Source organism: Galeopterus variegatus, unplaced genomic scaffold (genome assembly GCF_000696425.1).
Source record: "Galeopterus variegatus unplaced genomic scaffold, G_variegatus-3.0.2 Scaffold846, whole genome shotgun sequence".
In the NCBI taxonomy this organism is placed as follows: domain Eukaryota; kingdom Metazoa; phylum Chordata; class Mammalia; order Dermoptera; family Cynocephalidae; genus Galeopterus; species Galeopterus variegatus.
In genome coordinates, this window is record NW_007726957.1 from 242336 (window position 1) to 260378 (window position 18043).

At 32.8% G+C, this 18043-nt stretch overlaps 1 protein-coding gene across 24 annotated transcripts in view; it reads right to left on the minus strand.

Moving 5' to 3' along the window:
• The window catches only part of FIP1L1 (factor interacting with PAPOLA and CPSF1), a 69256-nt gene that overhangs the window by 21204 nt on the left and 30009 nt on the right, over nucleotides 1-18043 (minus strand). For all 24 annotated transcript variants that reach the window (XM_008572894.1, XM_008572897.1, XM_008572901.1 and 21 more), the window contains 2 exons: nucleotides 9189-9282; nucleotides 7209-7365 (listed from right to left, as the gene is read on the minus strand). In XM_008572894.1, the coding sequence (XP_008571116.1) occupies nucleotides 7209-7365; nucleotides 9189-9282 (251 nt within the window). The remainder of the gene's footprint in view (nucleotides 1-7208; nucleotides 7366-9188; nucleotides 9283-18043) is intronic.

Sequence of the window (18043 nt, forward strand, 5' to 3'; positions counted from 1 at the left end):
ATAACAACCACAATTATTTTTTTTTTTTGAAGTTCTTACAACGAGCAAATGGAGGGGACATACTTGGGTGGGAGGGGGGAGAGGGAGGAGGGAGGGAGGTTTCAGTGATGGGACATAATAATCAACTACATTGTATATTGACAAAATAAAAATAATTAAAAAAAAAAAAAAAGTGCTGTGGTCAGAAAACAAAGCAATCAAAAAGTTACCAGCATACTTCACATCTAAAAAGTAAAATATAATTTTATATTAACTATAAAATGGACAAACTATTTTATCTTTATTAGAATCTCTAAATCCTCTAGTTTATAAAATTTAAAGCCTAAAGAAGATAAAAATTACACCTTAGACAAATTAAAATATCTTTGATAGAAATGTCAATATTTTTATAGAGAGCCAATAAAGGAGTTGATCTCTACCAGCTCACATATAATCACAAAATGACTAGAAGAGCAACACAAACAAAAGGCAGAGATATTAAACCATGATTAGATTCTATGAAACGTGGTGTCAATAGTGCACTAAAGACACAACTACCAAAAAGGAAGCAATCCATGGGAAAAAAGGACATTCAAAAATCACCATCTTGAAAAACCTCTAAATCTCTACTAAATTTACATTTTAATTGATTTTAATTCTGCCAGAAAATGCTATTTATAACAGATAATTAGCATTATTCTCCATTTTGAGTTTATTGAAAACATTAATAGGCTGGCTTTTTAAATACAGAAAAACACAACAACAAAAAAAGAATTCAGTCCTCAAAAACTTTAAGGAACTCTTTTTCAAAGATACTTCAGGAAAATGCTTACATTTCTAGCAAATAGTGTCAGTTTATATGAGGTAATCTTTTGTGTAAGACCAAAAGTCCATGGCAGTATAAAATTAGCTTAATGTTAATGTTACATTATGAAATGTTATATTCATGAAATGGCTTCTCAATTAAAGGGGGAAAATTGTACTTCTTCAAGAATGCTGATAATATTCTTCCAGTATAGGCCAAGCTTCTGCCAAAGCAGGAGTTCTCAAAGTTTTGTCCAGGGATTCCTAGGAATGAATCCTTGGAACCCTTCTATGGAATCTGCAAGGTCAAAATTACCAATGTGTTATCTGCCTTTTTCATGCTTATTCTTTTGTAAGTGTACAGTGGACTTTTCCAGAGGCTACATGACTTGTAGTATCACAACAGATTTAATGCATAAACAAATAGGAGAACCCAGCTTTTACAAAGTATGAAACAAAGCCACTTCTCACTAAATGTTTTCTATAGTTATAGAAAAAAAATAAAGTTGCTTTTCATAAAAAATTTTTTTCAATGTTAACATATAAAGGGTTTATTATGAGAATTTCTAAATTAATTGTTAAATATTTTAATTTCTCAGTTTTAATTTGTAATACAAATAATAGATATAACATCCATAAGTAGAAGCTCTTTAGCATCTGCAGCAATTTTTAAGAGTTTAAAGAAACCTATAACCAACAAGTTTGAGAACTGCTGTGTTAAAGAACCAGACTGCTAACAGAAAAATAATCACAGAAAAATAATCTAATGAGAATGCAGGCCTTAGAGGAAATACAGAAAGCTACCAACCACATGTGAGCTGCCGGCCCCCTCCTCCATCCCTAGGTATCATCTCTAGCCCCAAATCAAGACATTTAAAGAATGAACAAGATTTTTTTAAGTTCAACAACTAGTAGAGTACTAGATGACTAGTACGATACTGATCTACATGACGATAGTCTCTCAGGAAAGAATCCATTTCCTTCTAAAATGCACAATCTTATACATCTGGTATTCTACATAAACAACTGAACCCTAAATGCAGCTTTAAAAACAGGGATGCCAGGCTGGCTGGTTAGCTCAGTTGGTTAGACCACAGCATTATAACACCAAGTCACAGGTCTGGATCCCCTTACTGGCCAGCCATCAGAAAAAATACATAAATAAAAATATAAACAAGGATGCCTTGTTTGTGATCCAGAGTAGTTGGGCTGCTCAGTAAAGCAAAGAGCCTACTTCAACTTAGTAGAATTCTCCCCCTGGGCTAGATTTTTGGTTGTTCCCAACACCTTACAGAACCACAGTCAAATGAGCCTTAATATTAGTTAATGCAACAAGAAATGAATTAAATTAAACTTGCCTTCTATCCTTTAATAAATTCCATTACAAAAGATGAAGATAAAATATAATAACTCTAAATTAACATATAAAAGCCTAAATTAAAAGCCTACCATAAATATAGTTCACAATCCATTAAATTCTTTTACTTCAGAAACAAACAAAATAAGCCAGACATAGATGGACAAATATATGATTACCACTTATACGATGCATATAGAATAAGCAAATTCATAGAGACAGAAAGTAGAATAGAGGTTACCACGGGTTAGGTGGAAGGTGGGAGAAGTTATTGTTTAATGGGTACAGAGTTTTTGTAGGGGATAATAAAATATAGATCATGGTAATGGTTATACAACATGGTGAACGTAACATGCCATATTTAGTGCCAATGAACTGCACATTTACAAATGGTTAAAATGGTAAATATTCTGTTATGTATATTTTACCACAATAAACAAACACAAAATCATCTACCCTATAAATATTAATCCTTCCAATTTTACTATTTTTCTTCCAGTAAACAAGTATTTCAAAACTGGCTTATTAAGTTAAACGCCAATGTTTTAACACAAATTGGGCAAATAGTAAAACCTTGTTTAATTGAACGTTTTGTCAAAAAATTTTCTTTAATTCTTGCTCTTTACAATCTCCCTCACTTCCCCACACACAAATATATATGCATGCTCTTCAATATCAGGAAAATACTCAAAGAAAAAAAAAAAAAAAAAAAAAAAAAAAAAAAAAAAAAAAAAAAAAAAAAAAAAAAAAAAAAAAAAAAAAAAAAAAAAAAAAAAAAAAAAAAAAAAAAAAAAAAAAAAAAAAAAAAAGGCTTCTAAGACATGTTATTGTGGTAAACACACATAATCTGATAATATAGTTTTCTTGACATAGGTACTAATAATTTCAACATAGTTAATAAAGGAAATAGACATTCAAGTAAAACTGCCCAGTTTAGAATTCTTATTCTGGTATATTCTAGTTACTACTTTTTTGATTAGGGGTGTGCTTAGAACAGTAACTTCAAAAGTGAGTGTTCAAGAAGTATTAACTATTATTTCTATTATTACTCAGAAAAAGCACGAAACCACACTAATGCATGAGTCTTTCTGAAAAAACTTAATAGAAAAGAAACTTTTCTGTATCACTAGAAAATGAAAACAACAGATTTTCTGAAAATTATAGAGGACCTCAATGAACCAGTATTTTGTCAGGCTACCGTTAGTATCGCTGCAAGAAACCACATTAAAGACCCTGTGCATTTCCAGAAGTCTCTTCCATCTTTGTTGTACTCTAATACAAAACCTCCTCTTCATACAAATCTATTATGGCCAGAAATACTTTGTCCTCTCAGTGTTACAAGTTTCATATATACTTGTAGATCTGTGTTTGAGGGGAAAGGAAGCAGTACATCTCATCTTTCATCTTCTGTGAACGATCTGACAGTAAAAGTCCCTTGAATGAGAGTTGCCTCTATCACTTCATAATTGTTAAGGACTATCTATCAACTTATGTAATGAGCAATGTCTGTAAACCTCCAAGAAGACTTGACCATAAATGTTATCCTCCAAACCAGGGCATTTCTGCGAATGAATAATAATAATTAGCTGGGATAAAAGGTATAAAAGAGGACTGTTCTAGGCAAGTCTGGACATATGGTAACCCTATTTATAAAAAAACTGGTAGCATCCTAAAATATGGGCATAATATATCATCACTTTATTTGTGCCATCACATACAGGACTTTAGTTTTAAAAACTTGTGTATTAGAAATCTAATTTTTTTTTTTTTCCTTTTTGTCTTTTTTCGTGTCCGGCAACGGATCGCAACCCTCAGTGTCGCACCCGTACCGGACCAGGACCGGCAACGGGATCGCAACCCAAGGTGCTGCACCCGCACCTTGCTCAGCCAGTGAGCGGGAACCGGTCTGTATGTGAGATCCGAACCCTCGGCGGGAGCGTCACCACGCTCCCAAGCGGCGCACTGTAGCAGTGCGCCACCTGGCCAGCCCTAGAAATCTAATTTTAACAAAGGCAACTTTAACATACATTTAAGTCAATTCTCAAAAGATTTTTTCCCTTTACCTTTCAGTATTTCTAAAGAAAGCAAAAAAACCAAAAAAACCCTGAAGGTTTCTCTAAGTAAAACGGAGTACCTTCTAAGACAACACTTGAAAAGACTCCTGAGTCACAGCTTTCTTTAATTAGTCTCTTGTGATTCTTAAAATGATTTAAATTACAACAAACTATGTATAGAATATAGTGTACTCATGTGGTTCTGTGGTAAATGGTAACTGAAAACGTGGCTTTAAGCAGGCCTACATTTGGCTGGTAAATGTCCAGGAAGACATACTGATGTTTAGCCAGTGCCCATTCTGACTGAATGTACCAGTTGTCAATCTGGAAATCATCTCTGGTGTTATGGATACATAAACATGTTGTTAACTCAATCAGCTAACATATTTAGGGAATGCCAAGTACGCATAAAACACTATGACTAGCACTGTAGGAAAACACAGATAGAAATACATATCCTATACTTTCCCCAACAGCTCACATTCTAGTAAAAATAAAGAATAATTCGGATAGTCTCAACTTACAAATATTTGGTTTTAATATGAACTGTATTCCCCCAGCAAATATGCTACTGCTTAAACCAGCCTTAGAATTCATTTGAATCTGTATTCCTTAAATGCTCACAGGACACCATGGAAATGAAATTCAAGAATAAGCATTCAAGGAATTATGGTTAGGTACTCAACATAGGGAAAGTATGTGGTTGAGAGTTAACATTAAGTAGATCAATAGATTACGCAACAGAAAAGTAATCCACAGCACTCTGCTGTATAATGCCATCCATAACCTAAACATTATTCAAAAATTTGTTATTCTTATATACAGAGGTTATATGGCAAAGAAGTAGAGTAATTTTACCATTTTGAAAAGAGTAAATTTCTAGATAATGCTATTGTCTATGAGCAATATCCTACATAGCTTCTACGCAGTCTTATACCAGAGAAGTATTTATTTTTTCACCATTAATTGAAACTACCTCTCTTCTACTTACTTTAACTTTAATAAACAGCTAGTATTGAACATACAAAATGTTATCCATCTGGGGCTATACTACATTAGGAAGTAAATAAGAAAATTCTTCCATTCTGTCATTTGTGACAAGCATGAACCTGGAAGACATTATGCTAAGTGAAATAAACACAGAAAGACAAATACTGCATGATCTTACTTATACGTAGACTCTAAAAAAGTTGAAGTCATAGAAATAGAGTAGAATGGAGGTTACCAGAGACTGGTGAGAGAGGAGACGGGGGGAGATGTTGCTCAAAGGGTACAAAGGAGAATTAAGTTTTAGGGATCTTTGCACAGCATGGTTACTACAGTTAATAATAATTGCATATTTCAAAATTGCTAAAAGAATAGATTTTAAATGTTTTAACCACAAAAAAGTAAGTATTTAAGGTGATGGATATGTTAATTAGTTTGATTTAATCATTCCACAGTATAAACATATACCGAAACATCATATTGTACCCCATAAATATAGACAATTATTTGTCAATTAAAAATAAAATTTAAAAAAATATTTTAAAAAATTTTTTAAAAGAAAATTTTTTCAAATCACCTTTAGTACCAAGTAAAATTTAAATAAGATTACAAATGAATCCAGCATAAGGAATTCTATCACAAACATTAACCAGTGTTTGGTCTCATTAATCAAATATGTTCAAAACTTAATTTATTATTTCTACATTTTATGTAACGCTTTTTTAGAGGTCAAAGGACTCATTTATGAATCACACAAGTCCTCATTATAAATCACTTATGTCCCCTTCCATCTGGTTAATTCTCAACATATTAAAGCACAAGATTCATGGGTCCAATTCCAATTTCTGAACAGTTTGTGTTCAATTTAGTTGTTGCAATAAGGAATTCATTGAACTTAGAAATAATGATGTCTAGAATAAGTACTTCTAACCTATTCCAGTCTTCTCTTTCCTCTATTTTTGAGACAACAGATTCTCTAAAGCCACAAGTCATTTTTCATATATTTTGTTTATCCTTTTTGAGTAGAGTTGACAGTGGAAGGGAATCAAAGGTGTTGAGGATAAAAGGCAGAGACAGTAGCTGACATTTAGAAGCCAAGGATGAATACCTTAGAGAAGGACCAGTCTGATCACAACTGGCACCTTAACACAGAGATAGCTCTCTTGCAAATGCAACATGAGTGAGAGTACATGGCTCTCTAGTATAAATTGATTTTATAAATAGAAAGCAATCCTAATACATGTCTCACATGTAGTTCTGATTAGGACTGGCAGCTAATTTTTATCATTTACTACTGGCATTCTCTCTAAAAAGAAAGTAACTATAATCCCAACCAATCTTGTTAGTTTCATGAAAAGTTAAGGAGGATAAATACTGAAAACTTATTGAATATAAAGTAAGAAAGGCCACTGGATGAAAGACTGAAGTATAAATCAAAATGAAATTTGGGGATTGTAAGTTTTCTCCTCTATTACCACTGACCTGGTTTTTAATTAATAATCAAAAGTGGCTAAAAAGATAATAAAAATTTACATAATTTTTCTGTCTTGTTTAAAATAAGTAAGTACCAGATACCTGGCATCTAGTGGCAGTCTCCTAAAAGGAAACCAGTACACAAAGAAAGATGATGACTAGACTAAAATTTTAATTTCAATCTCTTCACAGGACATAACTTTTTTGACCTATGCCAATTCTGGAAGTTTCTTTAAAGTTTTTTTCAGACTGAGTTACTATATGGCTTACAATTCAATATGGATTTATACATACACCATTAGCAACTTTAATTTGGGGATCACTATCATTTTGGGATCACAATTTTAGTATTTGTACATTCTTCTCTATTTTAGAATACTGTCTCTTTGCTATGCTGAATCAGCAAGACATCTGTTTCAGTGTGAATCTACTGAAGATTTAACATAATAAACACCATACTATTACTTTTAGTGCAATGTAATCAATCAAGATATTATTTTCAAATACATTTTTAATTGTTAAATTCAAAATCAAATGTTGCATGTACTATTTACCTGGTGGTGGAATCAGAGGTGGAGCAGTGCTGACAGTTGGAGGAGGTGGAAGAAATGGAGGAGGTGGAAGGTGGGTAGGAGGAGCTCCTGGAGGGAAAAATGGAGGTGGTTTGCTGAAATTGTTGTCTACTTCAGTAGCAGATCTTTCAGAAAGGACCTAAAATTAGAGCATAGTTAATTAAAAAGATGAGTAAATGTTCTTATCTAAGATTAAATTTAGTAAATTAATTTCATTTAATCTAAGAAACAAAGTAAAGGTAGTTTTATTCACATACATATATATTTTGGGGGGAGTAATATTTCTTTGTGTGTGATGTGTGTGTATATATACATATGTGAGTATGCACTCACACATACACTTTTCATATTCAAATCCTAGAAAAAAAAACAACTAGATCACTACACCAAAAAAATTCCTAATAAGAAATAAGTAATAAAAACATTCCAAACAAGAAACAAGTATATTAAAAATATATTATAGCAAGTACTATCTTTGTTACCCTACCCAATCACAGTTAAAGTATTCAAGTTAGGACAATGTTATCATTAATCATAGATACTAGTCTTAAGAAATTAACAGGCATCAGATCAGACATTCACTGTACTAGGGACTGTCATCACTAGGTTGCAAAGTAAGAGGCAGTATGGCATGCTTCACAGGTTGCAAGTACTAGGCAGCAAGGTATGTAAATTAACTTTTTCATGTGAGTCTTGTAATTTTAAGAATAAGGATTTATACTTGAAAAATAAAATAAAGCAGTGTTTGCAAAACACTAATCTATGTGAATAGATAAAGGACAGGCACCATCAGAAGCACCCCAAACCTACTGAAATAAAACAGCAAGCAAAATGGCACCTAGAAATTTGTATCTTTGACAAGCTCCCGGAGGGAGGAGTATGATGTACAAATCAGTTTGGGAAACAGCAAAAACAGCCAAGATAAGGTTGTGTATTTAATTTATACTTTTCAAATCCTTGCTGACTAAAGTACATCATTTAAACATACACGGGTACTTCAAAGATGGTACAAGTCTTTCCATGAACTTTTTGAAGCACCCTCATATAATCCCTCTTTTCACCAACTTTTCCTACATTTAAGTACAGTAATTTTTATAAGTCTTATGCTAGTAAGCTATTTCTTAAAGTAGGGAACAGAACTATTTTAAGAAATCATGGCATTTTAATGGAGGGAGGAAAGAAAAAGAGGACTATCTTTCATTTTAGAAATAATTTACACTTAAAGATGCTAAAAAGAAAACTACATGATTAATTTACTGGAGGTAAGAAAATATTTTGGAAATTTTTTAAAGCACTTAGAAAAAAAAAACAAATAATGAAAAAAGTGTGGGCAAACTGAATAGCTGTCTTGGTTATTAAAGTTCTAACATTACTTACTCATAACTCATATCCCTTCATTCTTTCACTTGAAAACAAAGGAATTTTACTTCCTCTAGAAACATCACATTAAATAAATTATGGTATATCCATACAATAAAGCTACATGAAGAGATTTTAAATCATATTTTTAAGAATAGGGGAAAATGCAAATGATAACTTTAGATAATAAAAAATACACAAAAATATAATCATAATAGCATCCCCATTTTGCTCAGTAACAAGGAAGAGATGTACCAGAATATAAATCATGATTATCTTTAGGTGGTACGATTATCAGTAATTTTTTTCTTCTTTAAACTTTTCCTACTATTTTCCAATTTTTATGTGCAATAAACCTACATATTATGTATATAAAAAGGAAGAAGAAAAACCTTACTAAAAGGGATCCAGAGATTATAAATTCTAAATGGAAAGGTAATAAATATAAGAATGACTCGTTCCACATTTTAAACCTAAATCTCTTTGTAGCACAAAGCACCTACCACATAGATTAGCACTATGAATACTTATTGAATAGATTAAATTAGAACGTGGATATAATCCCTCAGTTAAAAAAAAATAACGGATTTTTAAATACTAAACCTGAATGTTGCTGTTTTCATTTGCTCGTCGCCTTCCTTCTACACGGCTGATAGTTATAGTTTGACCAATAACATCAATTGCTCCAGGTAACCTCCTATAACATAAAAATTGAGTCAATTCAGTTTCACCTAATTAGATGCTTGAAAAATAATAAAAATATTCAGTGAGAAATAAAAACCAAAACCCTTTGCAATGTATTTTAAGATAAAATCAGATCATAACACACACTAAAAGTATTTCACTGAGTTAGATGTCACTACTTTGCAGTGTCATAAAAACTGTTCTATTAATAAGATAGAACCGACATACCCGACAATGATCACAATGTTAAATTTTAAGTACCGGTATAGCTTTTCTTCTACATTTATCATTTTTTAATAGTCACCAACTGAATTTTTGTCTGTGGAACTGAATCAGAGAGCAAACGCTAGAGAAACGAAAATAAAATTGGTTGGCCACTACAATTGTAACATGTATTAAAGCTCTACTACAGAAACTTTAAAAATTCCTTAAAAAGGCTTGAAAAGAAATAATGCTTATTTTGACACACAGAATATTTTCCTTAGTGATATACTTGAAATGTTGGAAAACATAAAAAGAGAACCAGTTTTCTATTTCTGATAACTTGCCTTTAAATGAAAATAATCAAATATTTAAATTCCTGCTCAATCTATAATTATATGTACAATCCCTTTAAATTTTAAGTATATGGGGCCGAACCCGTGGCTCATTCAGGTGAGTGCGGCGCTGGGAGCGCCGAGGCCGCAGATTCGGATCCTATATAGGGATGGCCGGTGCGCTCACTGGCTGAGCGCGGTGCGGACGACACCAAGCCAAGGGTTACCATCCCCTTACCGGTCACAAAAAAAAAAAAAAAATTTTAAGTATATGAGGATATGGAAAAACAGTCTACCACAAAATGATGCTGCAAATCTAACAGAAAAAGCTAGTAAGTTAAATTTTTAAAAATTAGAATGCTAAAAGCTATTGTGTTTTATAAAAGTATATATGTCTAACAAGATACAGAAATCACCTGTAGAAACAGGCAATGAAAAGTGGATGTAAATTAGATGAATTTCACTTTATACTTCAGTTCTGAATAATTCTGCCTTTAAAACTTTACAGAAGTAACAGTTAAAAACCATAGATCCCCCCCACAGTTAAAAGGTTAAGTTCCTAAAATGACTAATAACAGTAGCTACCATTTGTTGGATGCTTAACCTGTTATACCTAAATCTCACAAAAACCCTCAACTTAAAAATTACTGTATACTTGTTAGAGATGATAAAGCCAGGGTCCAGAGTGAAATCACTGACCTAAGTAATAATTAAATGGCAAAACTAACTTTCAAACCTGAGTCTTTCTGATCCCAAAGCCTACAGACACCTTCCCTCAAGCTATGCTTCCTTCCAGCAAGATAATTCACCTTTGAGAAATTTAAGACTTTTCTAGAAATCATGTTAATAAAAGTTTGTCCCAAGTGAACCCTGAAACACTTCATAATTTTATGCTCACAAAAATAAAATAAAGGCAGCCCTATAAAAAGTATATAATGACATTTGTAATATCTTCAAGTACTTAAGTCAATTCCCACTTACCATCTTTTGCCCACTTAAGACTTCCCTTCTCTAAAATTTTAATGAAAAAATGTTCAAGCCTTTCTAATTTTGTGTTTTGGTCATCAACTTCCTAAGTTCCCTCATGATCCCAAAGACCAAGAGTGATTTCACTTAACTTATATCCTCCAGTATGGCTGGGAAAATATCCTAACATTTACACATTAGAAAAATCCAAATACCTCTAATACAAAACAAATATTGCTCTAATTTCATCCCTAAAACTTACAATAGAAAACTATGCCCACCAAAACATCATATAAAAGGACTTGCCATCAGCTCTCCTACACACATACATCTCAGATTCCAACATCCTTCCAGACACAGGTGTATATTCTGAGGCCAGGATTTCCCTCACAATTTATTGCTACCTAGACTTAATTCTCAAAATCTTTACTTCTATTCTACTATTTCCTTTACCACTCTTCTATTCCCAATTGCTGGATGTTCCCCTCTTCACTTTTATTTCTATATTTTTTGGCAGCTGGCCAGTACAGGAATCCAAACCCTTGACCTTGGTGTTACCAACACAGCACTCTAACCACCTGAGCTAACTGGCCAGCCCTTCCTCTTTCCACTTTTAAATTTATTCACATCAAGAACAAATTATTCCAAATTCATTTGGACTTGCGATGTAGATTGCAAATTCTCAAAATTGTTAAAAGTAGTAAAAGTTACTAGATATAAGACTCTAACTTTCTGAAAATAGATAGATATGTATAACCTATCTTTCACCATTAATTTTTAAGGACTTCTGGCTTTCAAAACTTCTGGGATAGATAAGAGTATTCATCTCTTAAAATTTATCTTAAATATGGTCAGAGAAGTTTAATGAAATATCTATTTAAAGCTGAAAAAACTAATCACTAAAGATTCCAAATGGTAAATACTATGTTTCTAAAAATATACAACTGAGAAATCAGCCTTAACAAGAATATATTCTAGAGAGAGTTCAGAAAATTGCAATTCCATACATTTTCATAACAACACCTTTTTGCCCAGGCATTTTTAGCACACAAATTGATTTACCTTATATTAATTGGAAATGTGAAATTTACCATTTTGTTCAGAATTGTTTTATGACAAATACATAGTATTACCAAAGTAACAAAAAGCACATAATATTTAACACAGATGAATAATTTATAAATCTAATGTTATTCTGATGCCACATTATGGAAAACAACACTGAACCATATCATTCCATGAAAGTTCTTGATGAATAACATTTTATTTTACTGCATGAAAAGATTTTACAGTTTCCCTTAACAAAATCTACTGTAACTTACATCTCCACCCAGCATAGGTTTAATCAGGCCAACAAACACATTCAGTAAGGCAGACAGCTAATGCTGGTATCACAATTCTCTTCTTTATACTGGACTCATCATCTAATAAATAACTGAGAGAAAAACTATCCACACTGGATATCTGAGTTAATTTAGTTTAAACAGGCAGTGAATGCTCACAAGAGCCCCTACCTTCTCTCTAGCACAACAAACACATTCAGTAAGGCAGACAGCTAATGCTGCTATCACAATTCTCTTCTTTATACTGGACTCATCATCTAATAAATAACTGAGAGAAAAACTATCCACACTGGATATCAGAGTTAATTTAGTTTAAACAGGCAGTGAATGCTCACAAGAGCCCCTACCTTCTCTCTAGCACAGATGAGTATGAAAAACATCTCTGAAATTATAACAGAATTGAATCAAAATGTCATTTTTGATGATTCTGATGTCCTAGAAAAAGTTTGAGGACTGCTTGCAGAGACGCAAAAGAAATTTTAAAATGACAAATCAGGGCAAAGGGAAGATAGACAAAAAGTTAGCTGCTAATTTTTTTGCCATAAATTTATCTCTGAGCTGCTTTTTCTTAGCAGCTAAGGCAAATGAAATCATTAATAACAAGCCTTTAACACTCACAAGATAAAAACAAAGCATTGGCTCTGAAAATTACTTTAGGAAGTGCTTTAATTTCTATTATTATTTAAGATTGTTTTAATGATAACAATAATAGCTAGAATTTATTGAGCACCTACTATGTGCTAGGTAAGCACTGTTCTAAGTAATTTATATATACAAGGGTACTTTTAAAAGTTCATGGAAAAATAGAATTGAAAGATAATACAAATATTTCCATGAACTTTTTGAAGTACTCTAGAGTATGTTAACTCCTCATACTAACCTTGTGAGGTAGCAACTATTATTAATGCCATTTTACAGATAAGAATAAAGAGAAAAATTTCTCCTCTGAGTCCACTTTAAGAGGAAGCCTGACACAATGCAGTAGTTTTTAAACTTTATTGACCACAAAACACAGTAGAAATACAGTTTGCACACCAATACAGTACACATAATACACAGAAAACTAAAACAAAAGTTTCATAAGACAATACTTATTATAAAGGAAAGAGCATGACATTAAAATCAAATATTTTATTAAATAAAACATAGAAAAAAAGCAAAATAAACAATACAAAATCAAGAAATACTGGCTGGGATCATCAAATTGATTTTAGAATCCTGCTTTGAAAAACACTGAAATAGAGACAAAGTCTCCAATATTACAACAATAAAAATTCAAGTGAGTTTTTTCTCAAAATGTTCCTCAATGCTGGGTGAAGCATAACAACAATGCACAATTCAATAAAAGCAACTTAATCAGAGGAAGCAAAACAATGTGATCTGAGTATTCAGCCCTCTATTTAGCTAAATGGTCAGGCTTGACCTAAGGATTTAATTGTACTTTTGAGAGCAAAAGTTAGCTAGCATACATGTTTCTCATGCAGTGTATGTACATTATTTTCAGGCAAAAGTCTACTAGTTTGCAGCAAATTTTCAAACAGGTTATTGCTTCAAAGAAAGTTCAGAACCACCATTCTAAAAGAATGGACGAATTGCACATCCTTGCAGAAATCTATGAATCCTTGTAGAAATCTATGAATGTTTTTTCACAGCAGAACTTCTAATAAGAATTGGGCAACAGACAGTTCAAAGGTCTACTCTCTGCGGAAAAACTTAAGACTGTGGCTTTTTCATATTCCCAAGTTAAAGAACGATGCAATTGGTAGGATGTCCAATTCACATCATAGATGGCTATAAATAGTTCTGCATGGAATTTGGTATAACACCTTTTAAGCTACTTTAGAAAAGAGATGAGACTTGAAAGACATGTAGGATGGATTTAGATACATAGGATGCGAAGGTAGGTAGGACATTTTAGATGGAGGGAAGAGCATGAACAAAGACAAAAGATGTGGGAAAAATACTATGTACAGGATTTCTATTCAGCACATATATTATCTACCAATCAGCTTACAATAGAAGCATGATCCATCTTTGATTGTGGTTACCAACCAAAAGACTTTCAAAGACAGGCAGAGAATATAAATTAAATGAGAATCACATAAAGAAAAGGACTCTGAGGCTGTAAAATGCTATGCAAATGTTCTCATTGTAGCTAAATCTATTATTTTCCTTCAAAACCAAAGACGCCCAGCTAGTGTTTGATTTTAATCTTTATGCCAAGCCAGAATTAAGTCTATAAATCAGTGGTTCGCATCCTTGCTTGCACATCAGAATCATCTGGGGAGCTTTTAAGAATCTTGATACCCATGGTACACATCAGATTATTTAAACAAGTGTCTTTCAGTTTTAAGCATCAATACTTCTTTGAAGCTTCGTAGGTAATCCCAATATATATCCAAAGTTGAGGACTACGATGCTAACAGCGTGTTCAAGGAAGAAACTTATAGATATTTTGTTCTTCTCTAGAAAGAATTTAAAGTAGCTGGTAAAGATTAATATTTAACTCTTTATTACCCAATAAATACAAAGTCATACCAATCAAGGTCTGGTAATTAAGATAAGGATGTCTCACTCATTACATATTTTATATTCATCTTTCAGTTTTGTGGATTCATAAGGAACTGCTTCCATACCTGTGTGTTACTCTCAAAATCAGCAGAATAATTTTCTCTATACTGCATACATACTTTATAAAGAAAATTTAATGTATCCTAATGTTCAGGTGAAAATTAATCAAAACTCCTGTGTAGAAAAATAATATATGCTTAAATAAAAGCCAGAGAATTTAAAACTTTGTCTTCAGGACATATAATTTATTTTCTATCAGTACTACATTTAAAGAGATGAATAAAGCCTGTGATGAAGATCCAAGGGGAACTAACATTTATTGGGTGCCTGACCTTATCTTTCAAGCCTACAATAGATGTTTTCTCAAGCTTAGAAATCACTTAATCCTTACAAGTACATTATAAGTAAGGCATAAGTTCGATTAGTTCATTTTCACAGATGTGGACAGAGGCTTTTTTATACTAAAGTGGCAATACTAGGATTCAGGCTCAGTATAATCAACTCCAAAATCTTCCTTTCTTCCACAACAGTGTTTTCCATATTAATTTTATGGGGCCTGAATTTTTTAAATGTTAATTACTTTGTAGGCTCTATTTAAAACAAAACAAAACAAAAAACCTGGAATGCTTAAAGGTGAAATATGCTCAAATTTGACTCACTGGAGGACATAAATGTACCGACTTTTGTTCAAAGCTTGGAATAAAACTTTACCTGCCACATTATGCTTAATTTCGTGCTTTCAAATGTATCACTGATAGAAAAAAACAGAGCTCTTCAGGGAATGTTAAATAAAAAAAATAAAGGCCTTCTTAATGTCCATTCACATAAAATCCCAAAGCTACACACTACAGCAACTGCTTCCTCAGTGCTCAACCAAATGCCACAAGGCACAGGTACATCTTTTCAGTATAATGCCTCAAAACATAAAAGTAGATACTGTAAGAACAGATGAAGAGAACACTCTTAGAATGTTCACTTAACATCCACTTTTATTATGTTTTTGTCTATCATGAGAAAGTTTTAAACCCATTAGTGATTCGACAATGAAAGCAATTTTTACTATTCCTTATTTAAGAGTCTGAATCAGTTAAAAACTACTCTGATACTGGAACATAAGTTTAAGAAAAACAACTTAGAACTTGAAACTTAATTATCAAAGAGCAGAATTTATTATTGCAAAATGGAAACAAAATATAAAAATAAACTGGAGATTAGGATAAATTTATAGTAATCATCCATATTGCCAATTTCAATTTCTGCATTCACTAAAACTATTTCATTCTTCCTAATTAGCTTTACAAGAGCTACAAATATAAATTTTTTTTTTTCCTTTTTGTCTTTTTTCGTGTCCGGCAACGGATCGCAACCCTCAGTGTCGCGCCCGTACCGGACCGGGACCGGCAATGGGATCGCAACCCTCGGTGTTGCTCCCGCACCTCGCTCAGCCAGTGAGCGGGAACCGGTCTGTATGTGGGATCCGAACCCTCGGCGGGAGTGCCGCCACGCTCCCAAGCGGCGCACTGTAACAGTGCGCCACCGGGCCGGCCCTACAAATATAAATTTATAAAGCAAACTTACAGCAATAAAATGTCATTGTTATATACACAGCTTGAAAAATACTGTTAATCAAAGTTCAAAAAACACTGTACTATACAAATTAAGAGTAACTAGTGCAAGGTAACAAGCATGAGTCTTCAAATAGAGTATCTTATTAAAAAGATCTCAGACATTATTTAACTGCTCTTTACAGATTTAAGCAATGCCTCAAACTCCACACATTGTGTGTGTAAATGTGTACACACACACATATAGAGTCTAAAAAGAGGGGGGAAAAGGGAAAAAATAGCTTTTATTTAGGGCATTTATTTTTGGAAGTTTCAAAAGCACAAAATACATACTGGAAACACAATGTCAAATTTCCTACCACATATATTCCCTGTGACTAATCACAAGGTCAGAGTGCAGAGTTTTCTGGGTTTCCAAAGTATCTTTTTTGTGGGGAAAGAGAGTGTGTAGGAGGAGTTTATTTAGAGTAAGCAATGAGCAAGCAATGAGATGTATCACTTTCAGGTATGAGAACCAATATTTTCTCTATAAACTAGCTATCTTATTTCAAGAAATAAGATATTATTTATATCAAAAGCTTAATAATTTTAAGTAAAAAGTTTTAAGTCAAACGATATAAAAGGAGTTTCACATGTTAAAACAATAAAGCAAAAGAAACAAATATATAGTTTAAAATTACATTAAAAATACCAGATTTTAAGTATTTCTATGCCTTTTCCTACAAATGTCAGCTTGCCTGAATTGCAGGTACCAAAAGGCAGAAAATGAGGGACTCTTAACTAGCTGTCAATTTGGACAAATTCCCTAATTTCTCAGATCTCCTTTTTCATTGTAATCAAGGATTAGCTAGAAAATAAAGAATTTCAGGATTGATGAGGCTTCCAGATCATACAGTCTAGCCCCACCATTTCACAAATGTGGTAATGGACGCATAGAAACTTGGGGGAACTTTCTTTAATTCACAGTTAATTACCGACAAGACTAAAAGTAAGATCCAAATCCAATGCTTACAAAACAGCTGTACATTTAAGATTCATTATCGATACTAGAATGGTGATGGATTTATAATTAAAGTTCTTACGGCCTGGCCCTTTTAGAATCAGTAAATAGGCTGTCCACGTTGCTGGCCAGGTTAAACATAAATCCAAGTGTTCATGCACTACAATAATCAAATTAGTTATTATTATATAGAAATTGTATTATTAGCATAACTATTAAATTTTTGAGTTCCATAAAAATGCCAAATGTGAAAAAGTTCATACGCTTCACACTTGTCAGATCTAACTTTTCTTTATTTAAAATAACTCGTTTTTCGATTCCTGTACTGGCTGGCTGCCAAAAAAATAAATAAAAAATTAACTCTTGAAATTTCTATTGGTTCCTCAAGTAGAATTTTAGTGTTTAAAAACAAAGATCAATCAATATCATATAATACATATGAAAAAATGTCAATGAGTACTTTTAAAATAAAGATACGCAAACTTTTATTCTTTAACCTGCTAAAGCAACATATGCCACAGACATAATTCTGTAAAAATATAGATAACCTATTTTTATATGCATTAGTTACTAGATTTATAGGTTCGACAGTCTTACTCTGTAATATCTACTTTTTTTTTTTGTCTTTTGTCTTTTTCCGTGTCCGGCAACGGATCACAACCCTCAGTGTTGCCCCCGTACCGGACCGGGGACCGGCAACGGGATCGCAAACCTCGGTGTTGCTCCCGCGCCTCGCTCAGCCAGTGAGCGGGAACCAGTCTGTATGTGGGATCCAAACCCTCGGGCGGGAGCG